Source organism: Leopardus geoffroyi, chromosome D4 (assembly GCF_018350155.1).
Source record: "Leopardus geoffroyi isolate Oge1 chromosome D4, O.geoffroyi_Oge1_pat1.0, whole genome shotgun sequence".
NCBI classification, from domain to species: domain Eukaryota; kingdom Metazoa; phylum Chordata; class Mammalia; order Carnivora; family Felidae; genus Leopardus; species Leopardus geoffroyi.
The window spans coordinates 73,748,846-73,776,472 of NC_059342.1; the positions used below are offsets into that span (position 1 = coordinate 73,748,846).

General features: G+C 53.1%; 1 protein-coding gene across 6 annotated transcripts in view; it reads left to right on the top strand.

Annotated features, from left to right (window-relative positions):
* RGS3 (regulator of G protein signaling 3) overlaps positions 1–27,627 on the top strand; it is a 141,417-nt gene that overhangs the window by 65,714 nt on the left and 48,076 nt on the right. For 3 of the 6 annotated variants that reach the window (XM_045469303.1, XM_045469304.1, XM_045469305.1), the window contains 4 exons: positions 273–356; positions 5,939–6,050; positions 12,992–13,035; positions 19,427–19,549. In XM_045469303.1, the coding sequence (XP_045325259.1) occupies positions 273–356; positions 5,939–6,050; positions 12,992–13,035; positions 19,427–19,549 (363 nt within the window). Of the gene's footprint in view, positions 1–272; positions 357–5,091; positions 5,460–5,938; positions 6,051–12,991; positions 13,036–19,426; positions 19,550–24,250; positions 26,921–27,627 lie in introns of those variants that run through there. The other 3 variants (XM_045469308.1, XM_045469313.1, XM_045469306.1) reach the window with 2 other exon arrangements.

Sequence of the window (27,627 nt, forward strand, 5' to 3'; positions counted from 1 at the left end):
GCTTAAACATGTGGTCGGACTTCCTGCCACAGTGTGGCTCTTACAGTGAGGCTTGGTGGGGAGGGTGGCAGCACCAGTTCCGCTCAGGACAAGAGCATCTGTCTTTCTGTTTCCACCTGTGTGTGAGGGGGCGTCTGGGCTCCCAGGGTGGGGGGAGGCTGGAGGCTTCTCGTTGTCAGTTGAGAGGGTTCTCTGTGGCTGGCTCTGGCAAGCTGCCTCTCCCCACACCCCATCTCCGTTGGACTTCTCTGAACTGCCCACATTGTTTTCAGCCTTTAGATCTCTGTAATCCTGCCCGGACACTCCTGTTGTCTGAGGAGCTGCTGCTGTACGAGGGGAGGAACAAGGCTGTCGAGGTAAGCCTCACACACGTGTTTCCCGGGTGGGGTTTCACCGGCATCCTCCAGGCCCCTAACTTTTCTCTTCCTGGTGGTCTTAGAATTGTACAGTCTCAGGATAGTAAAATCCTGAAGTCTTCCACCCTCCTCCCCTTCCATCCCCCTCCTTACCGAATGGCTACCCAGCTTTTGCTTGTACATCTCCAGCGATGGGGAACTCACTACCTGTCAAAGCTGTCTGGTTCATCTTTGATGGTTAGAAAGTTTTCCAGCCCCTCAAGACATCCCATTGTTTATGCCAACTTCCCCCAAGGAGCAGGAGAGATGGCAGTTCACCCCAGCTGTGATGAATGACTTTGTAGGTAAGAAGATTAGAGCTGTTAGCCAAGGAGGATTTTTGAAGGAGCATCACTTACTCAGGTTTTCTGGGTCCGTACTAACCCAAATCCCAAATCCTCTGGGCTCCAGCTCTGCCAGCCGAGGCCTGGGTGTGGAGATCATGCCATTCTTCCTGGGAGCCGGCCTCTGCTTATCTCTAACTGGGGGAATCTCCCTCCCCGACACAATCCCCAGAGCCGGCTCAGTCCTGTGAAGTCTGTGTGGCACAGAAGTTGGAGCCCCGGAATCTGACTGGACTACCTGAGGCTTACTGTTCATCAGGCCGGCAGTGGGGCTTGGCTGAGCTGAGTGACAGCTTGGGGTGGTAGAATGATCAGGAAACTTGATCAGGAGGCAGGAAGCATATAGCCAGCCCCTGTTCTGCTGCTGGCTGGCTCGTGACTTCTCCGTCCTCCCTCCGTGCCCTCATCTGAACAGTGAGGGTGTGTGTATTAGAGGCAGCTGTGGTTGGCTGGTCTCTAAGGGCCCGTTCAACCTCAGCATTCTGGCATTCTGGGACATTATGTGTAATTGTGGCTAAGCAGGAGGCTGCTTGTGTGTGTGTGTGTGTGTGTGTGTGTGTGTATGTGTTCAACAAGGGGACCAGAACACTCGTATGTTCCAAATGAGCGTTTTCTTTTTCACGGGAACTCCCTGGGGAGACTGCATGCTTATTTCTCCCACACAGGCTTTGAGCTTCCTCATGGGGACCTTTCTTAGGAACCTTTGCATATCTTCTGAATTGCGTGTGAGAGAGTAAAACTTCGTCTTGGTGAGGGGGGATTTGAGTTTTAGGAACCAGAAGTCACTTGGAACTGTGCTTGGTGAGTAAGTGTGGTGGAGCTAAGTCAGGTGGCCAACGGTCAGAAAGTGAGGTGTGGCTGTAAATCCACAAGACCCAGAGGAAGGCAGAAATGACAGTCATCCTGAAATACACACGTATGTCTGGATTTGCTCTCTTGTTTGTCCTCTTGCCATTAGGTGCTCAAACACCGAGCACTTACTGTGTATTCTCACTGTGCACGCATTTTACATAGTAGATCTTTTTTTTTTAATTTTTTTTCAACATTTATTTATTTTTTTGGGGACAGAGAGAGACAGAGCATGAACGGGGGAGGGGCAGAGAGAGAGGGAGACACAGAATCGGAAGCAGGCTCCAGGCTCTGAGCCATCAGCCCAGAGCCCGACGCGGGGCTCGAACTCACGGACCGCGAGATCGTGACCTGGCTGAAGTCGGACGCTTAACCGACTGCGCCACCCAGGTGCCCCTACATAGTAGATCTTAAATTAGCTCTTGCAGTATCCTCTTGAGAGGCGCAGTTGTCCCCATTCTACAGATGAGGAAGCTGAGGCTCTAGGGAGATGAACTGGAACTCAAGGGTCTCTGCTCTCTGGCTCAGCAGCACTTTCATGATCCCATGCTGCCTCCGGCACGTTTGTTTAAAAACAGACTGGCAAGCACATGGTTGGAGCCACAGTCTGATTATAGTCACAGTTTGTCCAGAAAATCTTTGTCTACTGAATCTTTGGTGCCTTAGAGCTCAGAGATCCCTTTTGAAGATTGAAAGAAGCGATACAAAGACAAGTAAAATAAATATATGTCTTTTTCATGAAATATGCTAGGAAGCAAATACATGGATCTTGGTATCTTCAGGTCAAAAGTCTAAACCAATTCAAGAGGGGCTTGGATAAGTTTGTAGAGTTGCAGCATTGATTGGGCCCTCAGGAGTTGCCCGTTCTGATGGCTTCCCTGTAACTTTCCAGCTGATGGCTTTCCAGCCAGTTTTGGATCTGTAGAGGCAGCCTCTCCAGGCATGGGTTATGTTCCTGGAAAGTGCTAGATTGTAGAGAGTTCTCCCTTGCCCTCACGTTTATTCCTGGCATGTTCCTCCTTGTTCTTCCCATCTCTTCTCCAAGCGTCCTCCTGTGTGCTAACGTCTGTGAGCTGATGCAGTATCGCACTGAGCTGCCCCCCATCATACCTCCTCCCAGAAGTCACACACTTGATTAATGGGCCCTGAGATCAAATCAGCCTTCTGGAGTAGCCTCGCTTACACATTCAAACAAGAGCTGTTGAGCATCTACTGTGTGGTCAGGCCCCGTGCTGGAGGTCACAGGGGCACAGGATTGACACACCCTCACTTTAGGCACTGACTCACTGAGTTTACCATTAACTAAGGCACCGAGGTCTTTTCAGCAAACCCTGCCTTTAGGCAAGATCTCCAGAGAAAACTTGATTAGGGCTGCTTGGGAGAAGTGACCCTCCAAGTCACAAGGATTTCCTAACCAAGCAATCTCTCAACCCTTGACCCTTTGGGAAAACAGATGTGCCCTTGGAACCTGTGTGGGGAAGACGCCTGGCAGCCCCCCTGGCCTTTTGTGGAAGGCAGTGGGGTAATTGGGCCGTGGAGATGGGCATCACTCCACCGTGGGTTCTGTTGGAGGAAAGCCAGCACGGTGCTGGTGACCTGGGAGAGAGGCCCACCCGCCCTCCCCTGGCACGCTTGCCCCTCTGCCCTGCCTCCTGCTGTGTGCCAGCTCTGTCCTTTCCCTGACCCGACCTTTGGGGAAATTCTTCATTCATGCCTTAATCACTTCCTGTCTAGACCACATTCTCAGCTCTGGGAATCGGGGCCAGAGTAGTGGCCTGGAGCTTTCTCACCTTGCCTGTGGTTCTTCTCCCGTTGCCGTCCACTCAGCTCTCTCAGAGCCTGGGACATTTTTTGACTTATTAGGTTCCTGACAGACCACCTCCTCCGACCCTTCCCCGACCAGCTTCCCCATGGGTCTGGAGGTGACTGCCAGGTTTCTTTGTAGTGGGAAAGCCTCCAGGTTTGCTCAGAGAATCAGCCCCTCAGATCCTTCTCAGCTCTTAGATCATCTTCTTCCCCTCCCTTGACTTCAGTTTTGGTCTCCTTTGCTTTTCTGTTTTGGTCTCTGTTTGGATTCTTTCACATTCAGGGGCAGGACAGCTGTAGGCATATTGCTACCTCTCCGTATAGTGAAAGTTTTGGGGTCAGCTAGACCTCGGCAATGGGCCCTAGCTGTGTGGCCTTGGACAGGTCACTTAACCTCTCTGAGCTGCAGGGTCCTCATCTATAAATAAAGGCAGTCATGTTATTTACAAGTGAAAACGCACTGAGCAGAAAGAAAGAACTGAACAGATGGGAGCTTCTTTTGGGCTGTGGTGGGTCAGGACTATGGTCTGGAAGGGGGCTGGAAAGAGTCACTTCCAGGATCCCTCCCAGCCCAGGGTTCCTGAGCTCTTGTATTCGGTCCCCATTGGAGAAGCTGGAGCCACTGCGAGCCTCCTGTTCAAGGACACCCCTATTGTCTCTGTGACCCAGATGCCTTCAAATGTCTGTTTGCACTGTGCTCAAGAAGCCAAGAGGTCCTTTGAAAAATATTTATATATTTTTAATGTGTATTTATTTTTGAGACAGAGGGAGACAGAGCACGAGTGGGGGAGGGGCATAGAGAGAGGGAGACACAGAATCTGAAACAGGCTCCGGGCTCTGAGCTGTCAGCACAGAGCCCGATGCGGGGCTCGAACTCACAGACTGTGAGATCATGACCTGAGCCGAAGTCGGCCGCCCAACTGACTGAGCCACCCAGGCGCCCCTACATATTTTTAAATCTCAAAAGTAATAGACTCTCCTGCGATACAGTGCAAATTAAACAGAAAGGTATGAAATTCCACTCCCCAGAGTGAAGAGTGTGGTGGTGAGTATTTTAGACAAAAGTACAAATTGACAGTTCCATTTTACAAGATTGGACTAAACTGGAGGCATTCTTGCACGTTGCACTATTTGACTGACATAGTGCAGGGTGGGCACTCTGCCCACGCAATTTCTGCCCAGACAGCTTTCCTTTATTCTTTTCACAGTTGCATACAATTCTACCATGGGAAGGGGGGAATAATTTATTTTATCCACCCTCTCTTGATGGGCATCTCTGCTCTTTACTTTTTTATTACAAAGATGCTGCTGAGAACATCCTTCTGGTTTCACATTAATATATCCTCGTAAGTATTTCTGTAGGAGAGAGCATCAGAGGTGGAGCTGTTAGGTCTGTTAACAGTCTCATAGCTAAATGTCAACATGTTGACTGTTTAAACTCCAGCAACCGTCCAGTACACGCTGGCTGTGGCCTTCGGGGATGCATGCGAAGCCCTCTGGCTGACTCTTCTTACCCCACGAGAAGTGACATGTCAGGTTGTGACACCTCCGAGGGAAGTTCACATAGCTAATAATATTTTGTCCTCTTCGGAGAATGTAAAATTGGATCTTTATTGCTTTTAACTAAAGGCCACTGCAGGATTTACGAAACAGAGAGCAGTGTAATCTTCAGTGGCATTTGGGGATCAAGTGGGTTTTTTTTAGCATGAAACTATGCTGAGCATGCCTGTTGGTTTACCTATAATGTCTAAAAATAGCTTCCTCCTTTATTTTTGGAGCAGCTAGTGCATAAAAAAGAGATAAAAGTTCCATACATGTCTGTACTGGCGCGTAAGTAACTGGCTTTTTCTTGAACCGATTATGCATTAATGCAGTTAAAATTATCCGTGAGGAATGTGACAGCAAGGACTCACATTGCATGATGCTTCGATTCACAGTCTACGCAGGGCTCGTGAAAGAAGCCTGTGAGGGACCTGGGCAGGGGCTGTCCCGTGTCTATATGGATGACAAAACCGAAGCTGAGGGTTCAGGGACCCTAACCAAGTTTTCACGGCTCCTGAGTCGGGTAGGAGCCTCAGGACTTCTGATTCCAAGTGCAGTGTGCTCTTTCAGCCAGATGTTTAGAGGAGAATCTGAGCAAATGTGCAAACATCCCTCAGCTCGCGGGTGGCTCCAAGCCAGCAGTGAGCCAGTGGCACTGGGCTGGAGATTCCAGGGGCGGTGAGGCAGAAAGATGGCCTGGGGGTGGGGGGGTGTTGGGCTGTGGAGACACCTGCAGGGGCCATCTGCCACCAAAGGTGAGGGTCTTGTGTTACGCTGTTTTCCCCACTATAAAGAGTGGGGGTGTAGAACACCGTAGAGAGAAGGGGAAGTCTGATTGCGGATCAGGTGTCTGCCTTTGGCCGACGCCACACTGAGAGTCTGATCTAGTCTACTTCTGCCCGAGATGACAAGGACCCCTTGCCCAGACGTCCTGGGGAGGCTGTGGCTCCTGGCCTCTGGGACAGCAGAACAGCCGCTTGTGTTTGCTCCTTCACGATGCAGGTGACGCTATTTGCCTACTCGGATCTGCTGCTCTTCACCAAGGAAGATGAGCCGGGCCGCTGCAACGTCCTGAGGAACCCCCTCTACCTCCAGAGTGTGAAGCTGCAGGAAGGTAGGTGTGGACCCGAGATGCCCCGGACTCCCTCCCACTTGCCCCGAGCCCCACTACTCTGGATGGCACGGATGCCCAGTTCGGATCAGTGCCTCCGACAGTGGGGCTGCCAGCCAGCCGTGGGGCATCTGAGCATGTGTAGTCGGGTCAGGCCCTGCACCCGGGCCGCCAGGCTCTCCGACACCTGCCTTCCATTCTAGGCTGTACCATACCCCCGGAGCTTTGCTGGGAGGTTTCTGTCCCGGGCACGTTTCAGGGAGGCCGTGGAGTGGAGTGGGAAGAGCTTTGGACTCAGACAGACCTGTGTTTAAACCTGGGCCCTGCCCCTCACCACCTGTGACCTTGGGCAAGTTTTACTCAACCTCTCTGAGCCTGTTGCCTCACATGCAAGTGGGGCCACCAGTAGGTTGCTGTGAAGATTAAGTTAGGTCAGGGGCATCTGGGTGGCTCAGTGGTTTAAGCATCCGACTTCGGCCCAGGTCACGATCTCATGGTTTGTGGGTTTGAGCCCCATGTCGGGCTCTGTGCTTACAGCTCAGAGCCTGGAGCCTGCTTCAGATTCCGTGTCTCCCTCTCTCTGCCCCTCCCCTGCTCATGCACATGCGCTCTCTCTCTCTCTCTCAAAAATAAATAAAACTTTAAAAAAAAAAAAGATTACATTAGGTCATATGCAGAATGCCTGGCCCACGCCAGGTGCCCAGGCCGTGCTAGCTGCCGCCCCCACTCCCCACACAGAACCCCAATGGGCGTGCCCCACTCCGTCGCCACCCAGCTGCGTCGCCCAGGCCAGAGCCCCAGGAGCAGGGAGCGCGTGGGAGCATGACGCGAACGTCTCCCGCAAACTTTCCACTCGGAGGAAGAGGGGAAGGGGAAGCCAGCTGGGAGTATCTGTTGAGCGATTTGGTTTGGCGCCTGAAGTCTCTGCTGAAAGGGGCTCGATTTCCTCTCGCAGATTATGAAAACAACAACAGACCTGTTTGAGTATGGGCGACAGGGGCAGGGAGGAAAATATTACCCAGCGAAAGAATTCTGTTTTGACGGGTTTTGCTCCAGGAAAACTTCCTGCCCGTTTGCAGACCTGTCCTGTGTTCCTGTGTGTTCGGCGCCCCCACTGTTCTTCCTCCTTAGAAACCCAGGGGGTGTGAGAACCTCCACTCGGGCTGCCCCGCTCAGGAAGTCGCTCACAACTTCTCCTTCTCTGTCTCGAGCTTTCTGCTGCCCGCTGCCCAGGGCAGTCCCTGAGGGGGGACAAAAAGCAAGTCGCCTCTCCCGGGGCAGCCCTTTCCTTGGGGCGGCTGGGCCTGACCAAGGAGGTGAGGAGCGACCCTCTGAGCAAGTTCTGCTGGGACCCTGGCTCCCCGGTGCCCACGGGAGGGGGCAGGTGAGAGCTACAGTGGACTCCACCCTTGGCTTCCCTGCCCCTCCCCGTTTCCCTCATACCCGGCTCCCCCCCCCTCCCCCCGCACACCGTTCTCCCTGCCACCCCCCTGCACTCGGACTCACACAGGCACTCGCTGGGAAGGCCCTTTCTCTGTGGGCTCAGACCATCAGGGCCCAGTCAGGGGTGGGCTGCTCGGTAATATGGGCTGACTGGTTGTAAGAACTGAGACTTCGCTCAGTTGTGATCATCCTGCTCCTCGCTAGGGTCTGGGCCCCTGTGTCTGTCTGCTCAGCTTCCCGAAGGAGGGAGGGGAAAGAAGAGGGGCTCAAACTGGCTGTGCTTTGGGTGGGCGTGAGTGGGACAGAGAAGAGGGCAGTGGAAGAGCCGAGGGTAGTAGCTGGGTGTTTGGAGTCTGGGCTCGGCTTTGCTGCTAACGTGCTTCAGTTGGCCCTTTGCCTCTTCTGGGCTCTGGCGTCTCTGTGAAAGAAGGGTTGGGCCAGCCCTTTATGTTCTTCCCCAGCCCTGACATCCCCACACGGACCCTGAGGTTGCCGTGAGATGCTGGACGGTGCCCTTATGTCCTACCTCCATCCTTGGGTGGGTCGCCTCGGCTGGGAATTGGTGGGATCTTCCCCTCCTGGAGCCCTCAGACCAGGGTGAGCCCCGTCTTCCACCGGGTGGCAGCTGGTCAGAGTGGGTGGGGTGGGGCCTGAGGCGCCTCAGAGAAACCTTCCAGATGCTGAGCTCATGTGAACAGCAGCCTTGTGCAGGCATGGCTTCCTGGAGCCGGAGACCACATCCTCTCCCTGAAAACGGTGGGCTGAAGGTGGCCAAGACCAGGACTCCTCAGGAGAGATGACCGCGGTCATCAGAGCCTATCGGATTGGCCTGGGTGTGGGGCATGTGCACGTGTGTGCCTGTCCTGGGCTTGCGGGGCAGATGGTTTGGTGCAGACATGTTGTCTCACCCTTCTGCAGCAGGTGCCAGCCAGCTAACAGCAAATGCGGCTCTCCGGGGACATGGCTCAGTGACACTGAGCACCCGGGTGCACATTCCATCGCTTACATTTCTCTCCAGGCATTGGTGGACCCCCCTGCCTCCTCCCCTGCCCCCATGCCCCGGAGACAGGCTGTGGGTCCTGGGGTTTGCAGAAGTTCAGTGTCCCCTTCTCCTGCAGTCGGAGTTGGAGCTGTGGGGTCCGGGGTCCTGGCGCCTGACTCCCTGCCCATCTCCCTGGCGCCCAGAGAGACCTGCTGCTGTAGCAAGTGCCTGAGTGAGGCCCTTAAGAGATCCATTTAGGACCTCAGCTGGAGCTTCTGGTGGCAGAATGGTTTCTGATTAATGTTGCTTGTGCCTCGCAGGTGTGTCCCTTTCAAGTCAACATGTGTGGCAAGTTCACTTGGGGGCAAAGATGGTAACAAGGAGCACACTGGCCTTTCCTGCAGGCTGGGGCTGGCGAGGGCTTTTCCTGGGGGCGGGGGAGAATCTATCCCACCCAGGGACCAATGACTCCCGTGTGTGACTTGCCTGAATGGAGCTTAGCTCTGCTGGCCAAGCATCCTCCCAGGGTCTAGCACAAGGCACAGACATTGTGGGTGCCCAATGAATGGTTATTAGGTGAACGAATGCATGAATGACTAGAAGGAGACTAGAAGTGCTGCCCAGCTTGGGGGCTGGGGAGCAGCACCTTCTCCTCCAGGGCTCCCAGCTGGTGGTGGCCACTTAAACCTGCCCTCCTCCTGCCCAGCATCCCCCAAGCTTCAGCAGGTCCGAACGGCAGTGTAATGGGAACAGGCGGAGAGCTGGCGCTAACAATTGGGACATCTCCGGTCATCCGGGGCCCATTGTGGCCTCTTCCTGTCTCTGCCGCCCACTGGCTTTGCTGGTCTTTGTGTTTCTACCTTCCAGGCGGCCAGCATCCCACCCACTGGGTGTCTTCCTGGCCTGCTCTGGTCTTTCAGGATGGCCTGGAAATGTCCAGCTGATTCTTGGGCTCTCCATCTACCCCGGGGGGCCAGGAGCCCAGTCTTGGGAACTCAGCTGCGTAGGTCCCAGCTGCTGGACTGCCTTGGGGTTAAATTTAGTCAGTTGACAATTGCCAAGCACATCCTCAGAGCTCACCTCAGTGCTGGCTGCCAGGGCGACGACAGGGGAAGAGATGCACCCCCATCTCTGGGGTGGCGCCAGTGTGGGGAGCAGAAGTGTGATGCGGTGGTCAGAACATAGGCTTCGGAGGCAGCAGTCCTGGGTTCAAATCTCAGCTCTGCCCCTTACTTGCTGCATGCCTGTGCACGTTGTTTTCTCTCCCTGGGTCTCAGTTTCTGCAACTGGAAAATGGAAACAACATGCCTCCAGGCTTGTCACACAGGGTGGAGAGGGCTTGGAGAATGGCTGAGTCTGGGATCTCAGACCAGGCTTGAGAGGGCTCTGGAAACATGACAGAGGGGTCAGACCTGGGTGGGGAAGCCATCTGTGTGCCTCTGGGACCCTTTCTGCATGGCCCACGATCCTTGGGGGCAGGGGGGCAGGAAGCAAGGTTCACCCAGGAGCCGATGACTTCTTGTGGAATTTCCAAATGGTAAAGGCAGTTGGAACGTTGGGTGGAAAACCCACCTGTGTGCCTCTGTGTCCCTTGTCCTTTACACTCACCCCGTTTCCATACTCTGGAGAGCCCAGAGCCCAGTCTGATGTTGCAGAAGGGTTTCTGATGGCCGAGTTTGCTCTCCTGGGTCCTCCAGCTCGCAGCCTGCTTTTCTGCAGCTGGGGCTCCTTCCTGGCACCCTGGGCTCCCGAGTCTTGTTGTCCCTTTGTGAGGCTGTGAAACACGCTGAGCACTGACCCCATTCCGTCCTTCTCTCAGAGCGCTGCCAGCACAAGGCTGTGATGTGCAGTGGATTTCAGTGAAGGTTTGGGGTAATGTAGGAGGGTGGTGGTAGGGCGGGTCACAGCACAGGAAAAGTTGTCAAGCAATCATCAACCACCCCCTAGCCATTAGGGGTATGTAGTAGGCTGAGTTTCCCCCAACCTCGGCCTACTGTCTCCCTGAGACTCCCATTTCCTTGGCTTTCCCCTCCCTTCTAGAGCCTTCTTTCCTCTCACTGCCAGCATCTAAAACCCAGATTTCTGTTATTTTCTTACATAGAGCTTTTTGTTTCCCCCTTGGCACTCAGATCTGCTTCTGGAAAGTCAAGGAGACATCCAAGTATGTTTTCTTAAACAAAAGAAACCACCTTCCCTTGTCTCCATCCTCAACAAGGCAAGGAGTTGGCAGAAGCTTTCAAATGGGAGGTTTCTTTTAAGCTTATTTATTTTGAGAGAGACAGAGACAGCATGAGTGGAGGAGGGGCAGAGAGAGAGAAAGAATCGCAAGCAGGCTCCACACTGTCAGCCCAGAGCCTGACGTGGGGCTCCAACTCATGAAACCGTGAGATCTTGACCTGAGCCAAAACCAAGAGTCTGACACTTAGCCCAACTGAACCACCCAGGTGCCCCTCAAATGAGAGGTTTCTGAAACATGATGGGGCCCTTTAGGTGGGGCCCTCTCTCTCCCAACCCTCTTTTATTTATTTTTTATTAAATGCTTATTTATTTTGAGAGAAAGAGAATGAATCCCAAGCAGAGCTTGGGGCTTTGATGTAGGGCTTGAACACACGAACTTACAAACTGTGAGATCGTGACCTGAGCTGAAACCAAGAGTTTCAGTAGAGGCTTAACCCACTGAGCTGCCCGGTACCCCTCTAAACCCTCCTTTAAATATGAAGTAGAAGGATTTCTTCTAAGTCCAAAGTGAACCCCCTACTTACTTACGGACTTTTTTTTTTTTTTAAAGTAGGCTCCACGCCCAACGTGAGGCTTGAACTCATGACTCTTGAGACTAAGAGTTGCATGCTCTACTGATTGAGAGAGCCAGGCACCTCACTTATGAACTATTTTTATCTGGCTCTTGCTGACACCCCTGGCCCTAGGGATAGTTTTGCCCAGGGAACCACCCATGCATGTGCTTCCAGAGGGGACCGGCCTTCACCCACACAAGGGCCTTTTCTTAGGAATTGGCTTGACCGACTGTCTCTGTTACTTTGTCACCTTAACTTTGCAGCACGTTTTGGTTCACTGGGCAATTTCTTTGATTCAAATATGTGTTGAGCCTCAGTTTCCTCACATGAATCATGGGTGACAATCACCCCTGCCCCAGAGGGGTGTTTACAAGGGTTGAGCTTATACACGGACAGCGTTTGGCACCGTGGGTGGTGCATGGCACCGTACGTGTGTGTCGTGACACGTGTTGTACTGTTCTTTCTCTCAAAATGACACCCTGCCCAGTGAGGCCAATTGCTTGACATTCAGGAAATCAACCATGCCGGGCCTGTGCCCAGAAGAATGCCCTGGTGGGGAGTAATGCCAGGGTCCGGGGAGCAGCCCACAACGGTCAGGGAGGGGCAGGCCTTCTTCACACTTGCTATACCTCGAACCACACCGTGTGCTTCTGTACCTACATGCCTTTGTTCATGCTGTTCCCACCTCCTGGAGTGTCCTTTCTTCCCGTCTTGCATTCGAGTTCCAGAGGATCCTCTTCCAAGAAGCCGTCCCCAACAGGCTGGGGGCCTCTCTTGATCTTTGCATTTCTTTTTTTTTTTTTTCAACGTTTATTTATTTTTGGGACAGAGAGAGACAGAGCATGAACGGGGGAGGGGCAGAGAGAGAGGGAGACACAGAATCGGAAACAGGCTCCAGGCTCTGAGCCATCAGCCCAGAGCCTGACGCGGGGCTCGAACTCATGGACCGCGAGATCGTGACCTGGCTGAAGTCGGACACCCAACCGACTGCGCCACCCAGGCGCCCCTGATCTTTGCATTTCTGAAGCACCCTGACTAACTACATCTTCTGTAGGTGCTCTTCCTCCACTCTTCTGCTGCAGGAGCAGAGAGCCTGATGGTCCTTCCCAGCTGCCTCCCAGGTGGAGAGGTGGAGGATGGTTGAATCTGGGATTTGAGATTAGGACTCCAGGAAAACACCAGGGGGCTGGGCCTGGGCTGGGAAACCATCTGTGGGTGACAGTCAGCCCATGATTGGGGAGCTCACTGCACAGCCCACACATTCCTAGGTCCATCCAGCAAATGTGTGGCTCCTTGTTGAATTTCAAAATGGTGAAGGCAGTTGGGAGCATTTGAAGGAAAACCCAAATGTGTGCTGCCTCTGTGTCTCTCATCACAGGGAGCGGGGAAAGACGGAGGCCTCCTAAGGTGGACGACGGGTCCCCGCACGTGGCTGTTTGATGCCCAGAGGGTGCTCCTGGCTGCCTTTCGTGAGGGTGGGACCTCAGCATTCCTTGAGTGAGGCCCACTTGTGGACAGAGGCCTTACTGCTGTGCCTCAGTCTGCTTGGCCATTAAGTGGGCTTTCCTCCAGAGATTCCCCTGTCTCCTGTGCTTGCCTCTTTCCTCCTCTTTTTCCAGGAAGTACTGCATACAGGCTTCTGGGCAAGGCAGCTGGCAATACTGGAGCAAGCTGCTTAGACTCTGCAGCCAACTCTAATGCAAGTCTTACTTTTTGTTTCCTCCAAGGTTCTTCAGAAGACCTGAAATTCTGTGTGCTGTATCTAGCAGAGGTGAGTCCTTGCCCCTGGATCAGAGGAGAGGGCTCCGTGGCCTGGTGCTAGTGAGATGACATTGGTCTGGGGCTAGTCCAGGGTTCTGGTGCCAGGCTCCACATCATCTTGTACAGTGGTCCTGGTCAGGTTTCTCCCCCTGTAGAATGGGGACAGCAGTCCCTACCTCAGTGCCTCTCACCTCTGCGTGGAAGAGCAGTGGGCACAGAAGTGCCTAGAGGGGACAGAAGGACGTTGTGATCCCCTGCTCAGGAACCTCTGGTCACCAGCACCTGCGGGGTTCCCAGAGAGGGTGTGGCCTGACAGCTGTGCATCACCTTATTTACCTAGTTGGTAGCCCTCCTTCTGGAGATTTCCCCAATTCTTGTGCCTGCCTCTTTCTTCCTCTCTTTCCCGGAAGTATCACCCATGACCCCTCCTACAGAATCTTGTCAGTGTTTTAAAAGGCCTGAAGGTAACTGCATCTTTACCTGGGCCAGATAATGCAGGCTAAAGAAAATATTAAGTGTCCGTGTTTGGGGCTGGAATAATGTGGTTGGTATTCTTGGTTATTTCAGTCTGCTCAGAAGCTCATACGAGCAGTGCTATCCCTTTGCTGAACAAAATCAGGCAAACGACTTACTGCTTTGGAAGACAAAAATATCTTGAGACCAGGGGTTTAATCACAGAAGTCCATGGCTGTGAAAAAGTTGAGAGCCACTGAGCCATACGATGACTTAAGTTTTCCGCAAATTTTCTGTTCCCGACCTTGGGTGTCTGCTAATATGAGCAGGGGCAGTATCTGTTCCAAGCAAGGATTCATTAGACTCATTTCTGTCCTCTGCTTCTGCTTGAGTCGGTCCCACCTCACAGTCTGGGGAACGGGCCAGTCTTATGGGACAAGATGCTGGGGTAGGGCATGGTCTACGCTGGCCAAGAGGAATACACCCTTTTGGGAAGGAATGTGTATGTGGCTTGTGATTGAAAAATCATTCCTTTGTTTCCTGGCTATGAAAAGAGGTGCAGGCCTTCAAGAGTGTCCCCTTGGGTGAACAGATGACTGGGGGAGATGACAGAGTTGACCAGTTAGCTTCAGGGGAGAGCAGAGAGTTCCAAAGGGCAGTGGACATTGTTAGAGCTGAGCTGGGGACCTTGATTGCCTACAGTGGCAACCTGAGGGCCAGAAAGGCATTAGATGTCCTCCCCTGGGTTGGCACATCTCCACCAGGCACGGGAAGTATCTGGCAAAGGCAGAAAACAGCCTAGGAGCTGTGGACCAGGCTGGGAAATGCCAGAGCCCTGGCCCCTCAGCCTCACCCCTCTGGATTCCAGTTCTCTCTGGTAGGGGCTGAAATCAAGCTCTGGGTTCTTTAATGCCAAGAGAGCTTCCTGCCAGTCTGGTTTGTTTTCGTAGAGAAAAGCACTTCTGCTTATTGGCTTCCAGGGAGTTGTGACCTCCTAGCTCTCCAAAGCTGATGAAGGGATATTGATCCAGGGGCCTTTTATTTCAGTAAAGCGCCAGGAGTTCTGACCCAGAGGGGCTGGGAGATTGGAGCTCACAGACATCCAGAAGCCTCTCTTTTCTCATAACAGGGCTGCTGCTCGTGAGGCATGTCTATAACAGGAAGACAAGATGCCTGCTTGCTCTGTAGCCCCAAACAGGCTCCACATGGTGGTTTTTGGTCCCCATGGGGAACCCCAAACTCACATCTTAATTGGAACTTCTGACAAGCGGTTTATCTTCATTGTCTAACATGCAGGGGGCAACCAAAAAGAAACCAGGGCAAGGGAGTTAGGATTTGGAGAGATTTTCCCACTTCTTTAGAAAATCCCACTTGCCTGGGTGGCAGCATGCTGGGTTTTCCCAGAAGTAGGTCCCCGGTGGGATTGTCCTACGTAGTCCTTGGTCCTGGAGTCACTATTCTCCCAGACAGGTATCCTTCAATCCCTGCAAATCCATGGGACAGATGTGGCCTCCTTACTGGCTTCAGAACACCGGGGGCATTGGGTCAAAGGGCATGTTGGTCAAGGACCAGTCTCTTCAAATCTGATCCTGCCTCTATTAATCGAAGAGCCTATGCTTTGGGGTTAGGAAGACCTAGACTTGAATCTTGGCTCTGCCATTTCCTAACTGAATGATCCGGGCACGTCACATAGTCCTCTCTGAAGAAAGGCTGATGGGGCCTACCTGGCAGGGTTGTTGCAATGATTAAATGAGATTCAATAAGATACCCTGTCCAAGGCACTTAGCACAGAGCCTGGCACACAGTGAGTACTCCATAAATGGTAGTTATTATTATTGTCAGCTTCATAACAGGGGGAGAGCTTTTCATATTCATTTATTCTCCATTGGAGACATCACCAATGATTTATTGACCTTTTAAAAAGTAAGCTAAGAGGGATATCTCATGTTGCTTGTAATGTGCATTTAGAGTTATACAAATGTGGTAAGGTTGCAGGCTCTGGAGGAGGCAGAAAACAGAATTTGAATCTCCTTTCCGGAGGTCTCCTGCAGCATCTGACTTAACTTCTCCGAGCCTTAGTGTTCCCATCTGGAAAATGGTAACAGCTGTGCCTTTCCTTCCTACCTGTGTCATAAGGTTATTAGAATTAAATGGGAGGACTTTTGTCAAAGCAAATGAACAAATAGTAGCAGAAGAGGTTTTAGTTCATACAAAGATTATATTAATTCAGGAACAAGGAGGTAAGGCAAGATGTTGATTTTTTTTGATAATTTTTTTTAATGTTGGGGTGCCTGGGTGGTTCAGTCGGTTGAGCGTCCGACTTCGGCTCAGGTCATGATTTCGCAGCTCATGAGTTTGAGCCCTGTAATGTTTATTTATTTTTGAGAGAGAGAGAGCAAGGGAGGGGCAGGGAGAGAGGGACACAGAATCCAAAGCAGACTCCAGGCTCTGAGCTGTCAGCACAGAGCCCAACGCAGGGCTCGAACTCCTGAGCTGTGAGATCATGATCTGAGCCAAAGTCGGAGGCTTAACTGACAGAGCCACCCAGTTGCCCCAAGATGAGGGTTTTAAAGAGTCCAGGAGGACCTGGGTTTCTGGTTGGATTTGAGGATGCTCATGTTTGAATGCAGTTGTCCGGGGCCCAGTGCTGTGCCATCAGGAGGTCCTGCCTCTGAGTGAGTCATGTGAGGATGCCTTCAGGGCTGTTTACAGCCTTGACCATGGGTCCTGGTATTAGAGGGCACAGTGTGCAACAGCATCGAAAGCAATGAGGTAGATCACATGGGGGATTAAGAGAGACTGTTCATATGCAGGCCGCCAGGCAGGCAATGAGGTCCCTGATGTGGACGGATTTCCACAGCTGGGAATTTAGCTTCCCTGGAGGGAGCTGGTTCTGTGCTCTCTCTCTCATCCAGACCAGCCTCCAAAGTTCCTTGAAAGGAACCTTGAGAGGAAAGACCTTCCCCAAATGTTTGCCCATCTAAGACAGCCAACTCCTGGCCCCAGGCTAGGCCTGGCTTTGGGTCTTCAGTGCCTCAGAAGGCTTCTGGATTCTCTAGCATTATGGGGCTTTCAGCTTCAGGCTCTCAGAGCCAGACACCCAGCTTCCCTGAGCTCTACTGTTGGGACAGGTCATATGGTCACCATCCCAGGTAGAGAAATAGGACTTTCTAAAAGGAGATTATCCACAGGGGAGGGGAGAGGAAGTGGTTCTTGTGGATGTCAGGAAAATGGAGAGAGTCACAGCTTCTACCTTGCAAGTTGTTGGAAGAAGGACCAAGACCCCACTGGTGAAGTGCTTCGCACTGTGCGAAGCATGGCGTGTGACGGGGATGTTCAAGCTTAGGATGCTGGCAGCTCTGTCACTGTGAGGGGAGGCTTTCCTGCACTTTTGTGGGAAGGGACCGCCATCCTGGAGCTTAGGGCAGGGTAGGGTTATACAAAAAGCTACCAGTGAGCTCTGCAGCTGCTGTGAGACTCGTTGGCCGATAGAGCTCTTCTGAAAGCTTTGCAGGCTGGCTGCCTCTGGGCTCAGTCTGCAAGGGGGAGCATTTCTGCCAGCCTCCTAGCTGGGGATGGAGCTCTCAACAGGTGGTTCTCCAAGGCTTTGGGTCTTTCTTCTGCTGCTCACTGGCCATAAGACCTCCCGAAGGCCTTAGCCACCCCTAGCCTTTGTTTTTCCCTTCCTTGAATCGGGAGTAACCGTCCAAGCCCTCTCTACCTCTTCATGGAATTGTCAAGATCAAAATGAGAGCATGGATGGGGAAAGTGCTCTTTAAAATTGATGATGAGGTAAAACGAATTGTTATTTAGGCAGAATTCCAGGTTCAGAACAGAAACCGAGGAGGAAGTTTGGCTCGGGGAGATGAAGGGATTTGCTGAAGCCCAAACAGCTAGGTAGAGGCAGGGCCAGCTTTGTGGGGATGCAGCGTTTCCAAGCTGGAAAGGACCATGGTCCCTGCCTTGCCGCTCACCCGACAGGGGAGCCTCACGAGACAGGTCGGCTCCCGCCCCCAGCTGGCTTCCATGCGGGGAATCTTGGGGTCTTTCTTTGCTGGCCGTGTCCTTCCCCTGCAGTGGGTTGGGGGTTCTGAGAAGTGGAAGGAATCTGTTGTTAAGTGGTAGGATTGCCTCACCGCATCCTCCCGGTTCCCCGAAGCCAAGGGGCGGCACTTTGTTCCCTTTCTCCTCTGATGCCTTTAGGAAGATCAGCTTCTGAGCACTTTGGGGCAGGAGAGGCAGGGCTGGCTCCCCCGGGAACACTTAGCACGGGAGCCGGCCCCGCCCTGAAGGGTGACATCCCTGGGGGTTGGGTGGGGTAGCAGAACAGAGAAGAACCCCCAGGGCTATTAGATGATGCTGGTAACCACCCCAGCTCAGAGCCCTTGCATGTGCTGTTCCTTCTCTCTGGAACGATTTCTCCCGAGCACTTGCCTTGCTGGCCCTTCAGAGAGGCCTTCTCGGACCACCAGGCTCAAATAGGATCTCTCCCTTTTGGCCTTTTCACAACTGATAATGTTATTTAATTGTTTATTGGCTTATTATCTCTGCCACAACCTGGGGGCCAAAGCTCGGTCTCTCTTATTTGTTTCTTCACCCCCAGGACCTAGTATAGTCCCTGAAAATCAGCAGGTGCTCAACAAATATTTATTAGATAAATGAAGTATGGGTAATAACAACAGTAGCTGCTGTTTGTTGAGGTCTCGGACTGCTCTCGTTACTTACCCGCTCACTAGCTCTGAGAGGGAGGGATGTTACCACTCCCATTCTATAGACTTTCCTGAGGCAGACAGTCAGGAAGTGGCAAAGCTGGGATTCAACCAGGTCTGTCCAACTGCAAAACGGGGGAGGACCGCCTAGAAACACTGTTGTTTTCCTCTGTTCCAAGCCATCCAGCTCCTGCTCTTAGCTCCCTGGCTGAGCTCATATAATCGCAGCGCTGTGGGGTTATAATCAAATTCCAGTGGAGTCAGAAAGAGCCTGCCGTCCTCGGACCAGCATGTCCTAGAGTGGATGATGGCCCTGGGCTTGCTGGACCGCCCCACGTGCTGACTCCCCAGGGGCCGACTCCCTGGGTCTTAGCAGCGCCCTGGCGCTGGTGCCAAGGCTGGCCCGGGTTTGACCTCATCCCGGAAGTGCCTCCAGGAGCCAGAGCTCACCGAGGCCGTTACTTGCCAAGTTCTGCGCCAGGCCAAGGTGGAAAAGGCCCTCCCGGAAGGACTTTCTGGTCTAGTTGGGGAGACGAGCCTGCACTTAACAAGGTCAGATAGCAAAGCGAGACGTAAACGACAGCAGTGCCGGTGCCCAAGTCTGTTGGCGTGCTGCAGAGCTGAGTCGTCATCGATCACACCCAGCTCATGTGTCAGGAGCTGGTGGGGCTGTAGGAGGCCACATGACCGTGCCTGCAAAGACTTTCTAAAGGGACCCGAGTTTCTGTTTGCATTCTGTTGGTGTGTCTGTCCAACTGCCCATCTGATCTCGGCCTTGTGATCAGAGAGTGTGCTGAGGCGGGAGGAGGGGAGGTTCTGCGAGCTGGAGGAGGGGTCCTGGCTCCACAGAGCATCAGAGGGCTGGAGACCTTGGCCCTCTGGGTTCCCCACGTGCTCCCCCAGCTGCTGCCTTGTGCTGCCTGTCCCCGGGGGTGACCTCACCATTGCTGCCCTGTGGCTCTCCACAGGCCTCCACTGTGTTGGGAACCAGCGCCTCCCACCCTTCCCCCAACCCACGGGCACACCGCTCGCTCGCCAGCTGGCCCCCAAACCAGCTTCCCTGCTCCTCTGGCTGCCTCGATGTCACTGGGGATTGGTGTGCATTTGTGGCTTTTAGCGGGCATTCCCCTCCCTGCTTCAGCCTCGCCCTCTGGGGCCCGGGGATGGGCTTGGGCCTGGGAGCCCCCTGAACCAGGGAGCAGCCCTGACCATCCTTTTCTCTATTTTCCCTGACGTCAGAAGGCAGAGTGCTTATTCACTTTGGAAGCGCACTCACAGGAGCAGAAGAAGCGAGTGTGCTGGTGCCTGTCGGAGAACATCGCTAAGCAGCAACAGCTGGCGGCCTCGCCCCCGGAGAGCAAGGTAAGGGCCTTGCCAGTGGCCACAGCCCTGGCTGCCCGGCTTCCCCTCCGCCAGCCTGGACCCTCCGAATTGAGCTTGGGACCAGCTCCAGCTTAGGACTTGGATCTGAGCAACAAGCTGTTGGCAAGGAGGCCCGTGCTTGAAGGTCTCTCCCCTTTGGCGTTTCACTGGGTCTGTTGAGTGGATTTCGATTTCACTGGGTCTGTTGAGTGGGTTTCACACTGCTCAGGTAGAGTGACAGAGCCTAATGGAGCATGGCCATCACCTCTCGGCTCTGTCCGATGGTTTGCCTGTGGCAAGGTCTAATTTGGATTGGCCTGTGACTGCTGCCTGGCATGTGGCCCCCCTTTGCTATTGGATAGGTCATGCCCAGGGGCAGCAAGCTGGTGCCTAACACTGGCCGAGGGGAGGCATTGTTGGGAGGAGATGTCTGCGACAGAAACTGTTCTAATTCGATGCAGGCCACAGCCAAGTGGAACCAAGTGGAGTTTGCTGGGGACTGGGGGTCGGCCAGCTGGAGCATCACGGAAGGTCAGAGCCTCCCAGCTGAGGCTGACCTGGGATAGGCACCCGTCAGCTGGTCCCGTGCCCCTATTAGAGGGGATGGGATGGGACCCGGACCATAGCCGCCCCCTTTGTCAGCCGGATGCCAGCCACAAGGCATGGTTGTATTTCCCATTTGAGGCCCACGGGTGGCTTCTCTTAGGTGGAAGTGTTGGAAATTTGGGGATTTGGTTTAGCTGGCTGTGAAAGGATCTGAGTTGTTGGTCTGTTGGCTCAGGGGGAGAGGGTGAATGACAGTGAGCACCAGCCGGGAAACTCGCTGATCTCCTTTCTTCTCCCCCCTGCTTCCAGCAAGCATACGGCGGGGGGGCTGCGGGGACAGGCCTGCTGAGGGCAGGAGGTTCCTGGGCAGCCTCGTCTGGAACGGCAGTGGTGCACGGCTGCTCCCCAGCTCTTCCCTAAGGAAGGGAGTAAGAGTCTGAGAATTCTGTAATCCCAGACTTGAAAGTTATCTTGTTTTATGCTAGCCAGGGGCAGGAGTAACTCTGATGAGGGAGGATAGTGGGAAGAGCGGGGGCTTCGAGTCACACTCTACTGCTGGCTGGTGCTGTGACCTTGGGCAAGTCGCTCTACTACCCAGTGCTTTGGCGTCCCCGTCTGGGGACAACAGTTCCTCCTCTGAAGGGTTGCTGGGAGGATGAAATGAGATGGTGCATATGCAGTCCGTGGCACAGTGCCCGGTATGCAGTAGGTGCTCAATCAATCATAGTTGATGGGTTGCGCACTGCCCCCACCTCTGTCCCAGCTGCTTCCTGCTACCGTCCCGCTGTCAGGTTCTTCTACTAAACAGAGACCTGTCTCTGAGGCTGTAGGCTGCCGGCTTGGTCATGGTCAGAAACCAGGCCACTCTCTTCACCGGGGTGGTCCCTGGGATGTCCCATGGCTGAACTCACACCTCCAGCTTTCTTATATTTGGCGCTTAGCTCTTTATGGTCCGGGGGAAAGAGTTCTTTCCACTTTAACTTCAGAGTTTGCAGGCTCTGGAGTACGTTGGCAATAATCTTCTCAGGGCCTTGGGAGGTCTCTCTGTCTTTGGTTGGGAGGAAAGTTTGAGCGACTAAAGATAGTCTGAGTTTCTTTTCTTTCTTTCCTTCCTTTTTTTTTTTTTTTGAAGTTTATTTATTTATTTTGAGAGAGAGAGAGAGAGAGAGAGAGAGAGAGAGAGAGAGTGTCCAAGCGGGGGAAGAGGCAGAGAGAGAGAGGGAGAGAGAGAATCGCAATCACCATCAGCGCAGGGCCCTTTGAGAGGCCTGAACCCGCGAACCGTGAGAGCACGACCTGAGCTGAAGTCAGACGCTTAACCGACTGAGCCACCGAGGCACCCTAGTCTGAGTTTCTGAGACGGGCTCTGGTCCCCGTAGGCTGCGGATTTGGCTGGCTGACGCTGGAAGAGCCTCAGGGTTTGGGGCCTGGCTTCAGGGCCATGCCAGGACATACAGGAACCCTGGGCTGGCAACAGTTAGACACTTCTTCAAATCAAAACTCTTGAAGTGTGTGTTTAATGGAGAAGCTGTGTGTTGGGTGGAGAAGCATAAAGGAGGGCTTGACCACCGAGACAACCTCAGAGTTGCCTCCTTGCTGAAAATGGGGCCCTGTCCCAGCCCTTGCACATCCCACTGGCTCACTCCTTAGAAAGGAGTTATGTAAACATCTTTTGTTAGGTGAGCCCCTTGGGGTCTCAAGTGCAAGCTCCCTCACCCCCCACCCCCGGCATATACACTTAAAGAGCCTTAGCAACTTATTTCTTCTCGTCTCTTCCAAAAAGCTCCCTGAGAGAAGTTCCGGTAAATATGATTTTCTCATCCCGTAGAGTGGCCTGGTGGCCATCCAGCTGGCCCAGCAGCTATCCACCAGTGCTCAGCTCTACCAGGTCCTGGCAGCCTCAGAGGTGACCACGGATGTCTTTGCCAAGGGCTGGTCCACAGCCTTTCTGCTAAGGTTGCTGACCTCCAGGGAGACAGAAAAGGGAAGGCCAAGCAAGCAGCGCTCAGGCCCCAGCTTCTTGCTTTTCAGGCAGAAAGAGTCCCACTTGATCAATTCGTCCTGACTGAGTAGCATGCCTTTTTTTTTTTTAAAACACCTTTTCTTTGTTCTTTCTGGGAATGCTCCACCTTCTGCTGTACAAGGGAAACTGCTGGCCAGGCTGCTCCCTGCCCTAACTCAGATGCCTCTCCGGGGGAGGAGGGGTTTGCAAGACAGCTCCCCAAAGTCTCATGCTGCCCCTTCTCAACCCTGTTCAACAGTGTTTGCTGGCACTTTGGATTGAGGGACTCTTCAAACATCTCAAGGAACGCAAAGTTCTTCCCAGATTTGTGAAACATAAATGGGATGCCCTGAATGTGAAATGCTTGTTGGGAAAGGTAGAGGGACCGGGAAGAAGGTGGATGCAAAGGACAACATAGATGCAGGTACCACCACCTGCTCTGTGACCTTTGGCAGCTTCTTCCTCAGTGGTCCCTCATGTATTGGTCAGATGGCTCTTTCTAGCTCTTGGAGCTTTGTGATTATCATGAAAGCTTACCATGGAAGATGATCCTGGAGGGCCTGGAGTCATCCAGTCTCCATCAGGGAACCAGACCCTGCGGATTTCCACATGACTTGACTGCCTGTCGACTCTGCTGCCTTTAGGGCCCAGAGCTTTTCTTTCCTGTCTTGGGGGTGTGGCGGTCACAGGCTTTCTGTGCTGTGTCTGAGGTGCCTGTGGGTTGCAGCTGGTGGGGAAGGGAGGATCCGGCTGTGGCAGCATGGACACAATGAGGCAGTCAGTGTCCAGCCTCCACCCCTTCTCTGGGGGCCCCCTTGCCTTTCTCCGGCTCACTTTGAGCTGACCGTGGTGGGGAGGAGGCTCCGGGGTCGGGTCGGCCTGTATGAGCTCTCCCTCTCTCTGTAGAAATGAATGACCCAGCTTCCTTCTGCTCACCACACCCTTCTTTCTTATCAGAACCCTGCCCACTTGCTTCTTTATCTGTTTCTGGAGGGAACCTACTGTTCTTCTGCCTGGGATACCTTTTACTAGACTCCCTGCCACAGGGAGTGCTATGATGCTTCTAATCTAGAATAACTCACAGGTGGTCCTGCCTGTGACCACTGAGGTTCTAAGCCAGTAGGGAGAGACCACTGCATATTATTTTGGTTATTCAATCAAATATACATGATAAATGCCAGCTCTGTGCCAGATGCTAGGTCAGGTCCTTTGGGGTCACAGAGATGGATGAGACCTGTCCTATGGAACTCTCCTTTAATGGGGCAGAGGTGACTGGGAGTGGCAGTCCACTTATTAAAGGCGGTGCCTGATGGGACCTAAGAGCGGTCCGGTGGGGTCACGGCTGCACATCGATTGTTTGCTCGGTGAACCTCCACTGAGCCCCCACCACGTGCACAGCACTGGCCCGGGCGACGGGAAGCCTCCGAGGAGAGTGGGCTCCCGACAGCCATCGGGTATGAGAGGAGTGCGATGCAGTACCCGCTCTGTTCTCAGGGTGCTCCCTGACTCGATGGTGCGAATGCGCGGACGGATCTGCCACACTCTTTCCCTGTGAGATCGCAGTCCGGTGGTGGAGACAGATATGCCAACAGATTGCTCAATAATAATATGGCAGGCGATATGGGAAACGTAAACTCTTACCACTCTGTGACCTCAGGGGAGGCACCGAGCCTTGCTGAGACTCAGTTTTTTCATCAGGAAAGTGGACGGATTAACAGGGTTCTCGTGAGGATTAACTCATGCAATGTGCACACAAGAAGAACTCTGTGAACTAGCTGCTATTATCATTATTTTAAAGCTCTGTCTGTATAGGAAGATTCATCTAGTGGCCTTGCTTATTGAAGCTGAATGCTGCTGCTCTGCGCTCATGCGATGATCGCTCCGTGCCACTTCCTGGTAACCACCTGCTGTATTCCAGGGCCCAGGCAGGGAAACTGAGGCCTCCTGGGTCTGCTCTGGCTGTGAGACTTCTCCCAGATGTGACGCCGAAGTGCATGCCACCTTGTCGTTTCCACTGGTCAGCTAGAGGCGGGGCCCCGGAGATGCCAGGGTCTGTCTGGGCACCTTAGAAAGGAACAGGGGCAGGTCCTGGAGTCAGGCAGCCCTGGCCAGAGTAGACAGCGAGCTAATTCCAGTTCTGTCTGGTTCCACAGAAACTCCACCCTTATGGCTCTCTCCAGCAGGAGATGGGGCCTGCCAACTCAACCAATGCTACCCAGGATAGAAGCTTTACCTCATCAGGACAGACTCTGATTGGCTGAGCAAACCCAAGGGCGGGACTCTGCTTCTGGCAACTTAACCCTTTCTTGGGCATCCCCTACCACACAGTAACCTCACCTCAACTGGACCCAAAACGGAGGACCAAGATGGTGGGCCTCAGGTCATCTGAAGGGAGTGGCCCCACAGGTGTGTGTGGACTGGCATCAGAAGGACCACAGTGGTATGAGAGGCCCTGTGGGTACATGCACACTGGCATCAGAAGGTCCCAAAAGGAGAAGACTCAAACCTTTTCCCTACAAGGAAGAAGGAGAAGAAATAGCATCTGGGCTTCCTGCGGTTCCAGTGCCTGCCTTGGGGGCAACAGGAGAGAGGTTGGCAGAGGTCAGCCCTGATGGAGAACAATCTCATCGTCCTCCACTGCCAGAAGATATCTCCACTCATTCACTTATTTTACATCTGTACTCATTCATTCATTTCTTAATTCAGCGGATATTTTGGGGACATCTACTTTATGCCAGGCTCTGGGCTAGGAGCTGAGGGTTCTGTGGAGAATGAGATGGACATAGTCTCTGCTTCTGTCAAGATTTCAGTCCTGGTAGGGGAGCGAGCATTAACTAGGTCAACACCAACACATACACACATGCACACACGTGATTACAAACTGATCATCTACGAAGAAAAAGATTCCTTTAAGAGAAAATATTATTTAGGTTGCTGTGTGTGGGGGGTTGTTGGTGGGGGGCAGTGAATATATCATAACTTTTAGGTTGAGACCTGCAGGCCAGAAAGGGGTTAGCCAGTCAGACTTTGGAAAGAGTGTTCCAGCAAATGGAAAAGCCTTTGGAGAGGAGAGATGGGAAGGAGGTTGGTGTGCTGGGGCCAACAGAAGCCAGGCCAGTGTGGCTAGAGCGGAGTGAAGAGGCGGACCAGATGAGTGAGTTCCAGATCGTGTAGGGCCATGGTGGTTAATGTTTTATGGATTTCATTCTAGATACAGTGGGAAGCCACTGAAGGCTTTGAGAAAGGGAGTCAGTCTCAGGGACATTTCTAGAAGATCAGAGGGCCCAAGGAGGCATCCAAGTGGGTAGGAAGAGATGAGTTAGGGGGTCCCTTCAGTCTTCCAGGGGCTTGGTGGCCTATTCTAGGTAGGACCTAGGACCCTTCTGAGGGGCAATGGTTGCCTGTCCTAGGTAGTGGTTGGGGAGGTAGGTATGTGAATTTCCAGACCCTTGGATATGGTGGAGGCTCTGGGATAAGAAGAGAGAATTCCCTGCCCCCCACCTCCCCTTGTTCTCCTCTACTTTGTCTTGTTCTCTCGGTGACCTACTAGGACCTACTAAGGGACAGTGATTAGAGCCCTGCCGCTCACTGCCTGGAGCCCAGGGTTGGACAGCTCTCATACCATTCTCTAACTGTCAAGACCTAGAGGGAGGGAAGCCCAAGGTCACGGGTCTGAGTGACATAGCTCGTACACAAAAGGTATGTGTAGGACCAGAGTCACTTGCATAGAAAAAGGGGGTCAAAGAGGCTAGAGAGATGGCTCAGACCAGAGAAGCCCCTGGACCTTGGGTGGTCTCTGCATTGTGTCCTAGAAGACCGTCTCAGTGTCTTTAGAGAGGGCTCTTATGCCTGGTGAGGTTGCTCAGCTGCTGTGGCCACTTGAACTCCAAGAAGCATGGCCCAGAAGAGACTATGTCCATCACCTTCCATTTAGGCAAGATCAGACATCCCCTGAACAGGGGATGGGATGTATCTGCCAGCGACCAGGCTGATGCCCCCACCCCGCAGGGGAATAGGCTGGGGCTGCAGTGGGGCAACTGATACACAGCATCTGTCAGCCAGGACTCAGCCCGCAGGGTTAATTCTGAGAGGCGGAGCGGCTGCGTCTGCACAGACAGCAAGCTGCACTTTGATTTCATTTGATTCCCTTATAAAATGACATTAAGGGGAATGTGAGGCCCAGGAGAATCGCCTGTCTGGGAAGGCAGCGACCTTGACTCTCCCAGACCTGGTGACCTACCTCTGTCCACCAGACAGGTGCAGAGGACGGGAACCCTGGCCATTCTCTGAAATGGAGAACGAGAACATAACACCGAGCCCTGGGCACAGGGCTTTCCTCCCATCCGGTCCTGACAAGCTGCTGACTTGGGGTCCTAGGCCTAGCCACTTCCAGGGGGAGCAGACGTCAGCTCCTGGAGGGCCTGGGCCAGTCTTCCCGGTGACTGTGGTGAGCCCCAGCGCCACTGCTGCTCTGCCTCTCAAATCGATAAGACAATTCATTTGGCTTCATGGGCTGGAGAAGATGAAACATGACCGGGTGGCCACTGCTCTTCGGCATCCCGGTCCGTCCCAGCCATCCAGGATGATGAACATGCTATCGAAAGTGCATCTGAGAGTCATAATCACGGGAAACATGGCTGGGCCCCGCCCTCCACATAAATCATGCTGAGAAGCCTACACAATGGCCTCTTTCCTGATGGTCCAATTGTCTTCGTTTGGTGTCTGGGGCTTGGGAGCCGGGAGGATGGGAGCACAACCATTTATTGTTGAAAAGGCCATCTGTGAGATTTGAATACAAAGTGATCCCTTAAGTTTCCTTCACACCCTCTGGTCCCGTTTTTGTGTTTGCTTATGTCTCAGGCACTGGGTCTTTTGAAACTCTGTCTCTCCTGTAAACAGCCATGCCCAGTCTCTGCTGGCCTGGCCTTTTGACCCTTTGGGAGCTGGCACCTATTGGAAATCATGATGACATTTATTTATGGACGTCTTTTAAAAAAAATTCTTTCTTTAAAATATTTTTCATAAATTCTGCCACCAAAGCCCTCATTTCTTACACACGGCACCTAGTGAAGGCAGAGGGAATTTGTGGGAGGGTTCCGTACAGGGACAGCAGGGGCTTCTGAGATAATGACTGGGGTCCCCAGGCATTATCTCCCCAGGCCACCAGCAGCCTCGCTGTATAGATGAAAGGGACTAAGACTCGGAGAAGTTAAATGATATATCCAAGGTCACACAGCTAGTAAGAGGCTGAGCTAGTCTTCAAACCAAAGCCTTTCAGCCCTAACCCATTGCTTTTCCCAGATGCAAAGTTCTACTTTTTAGGGATGGAAGTAGAGAAATCAACCATCTCCTTCTGGAAGAGGCAGGAGGGTATAGCCTTCATGTAGAAGCCATGGCCCTTTAAGCTCTGGAGGAGATGCTTTAGGACGAATGAATGAGACGTCTCCTCCATATCGCAGAGAACAAGCTTCCAAAGTTTGTGTGTCTGAGGGGTGGCCCAGAAAAGATCAAGAGCTTCATGCCAGATTTG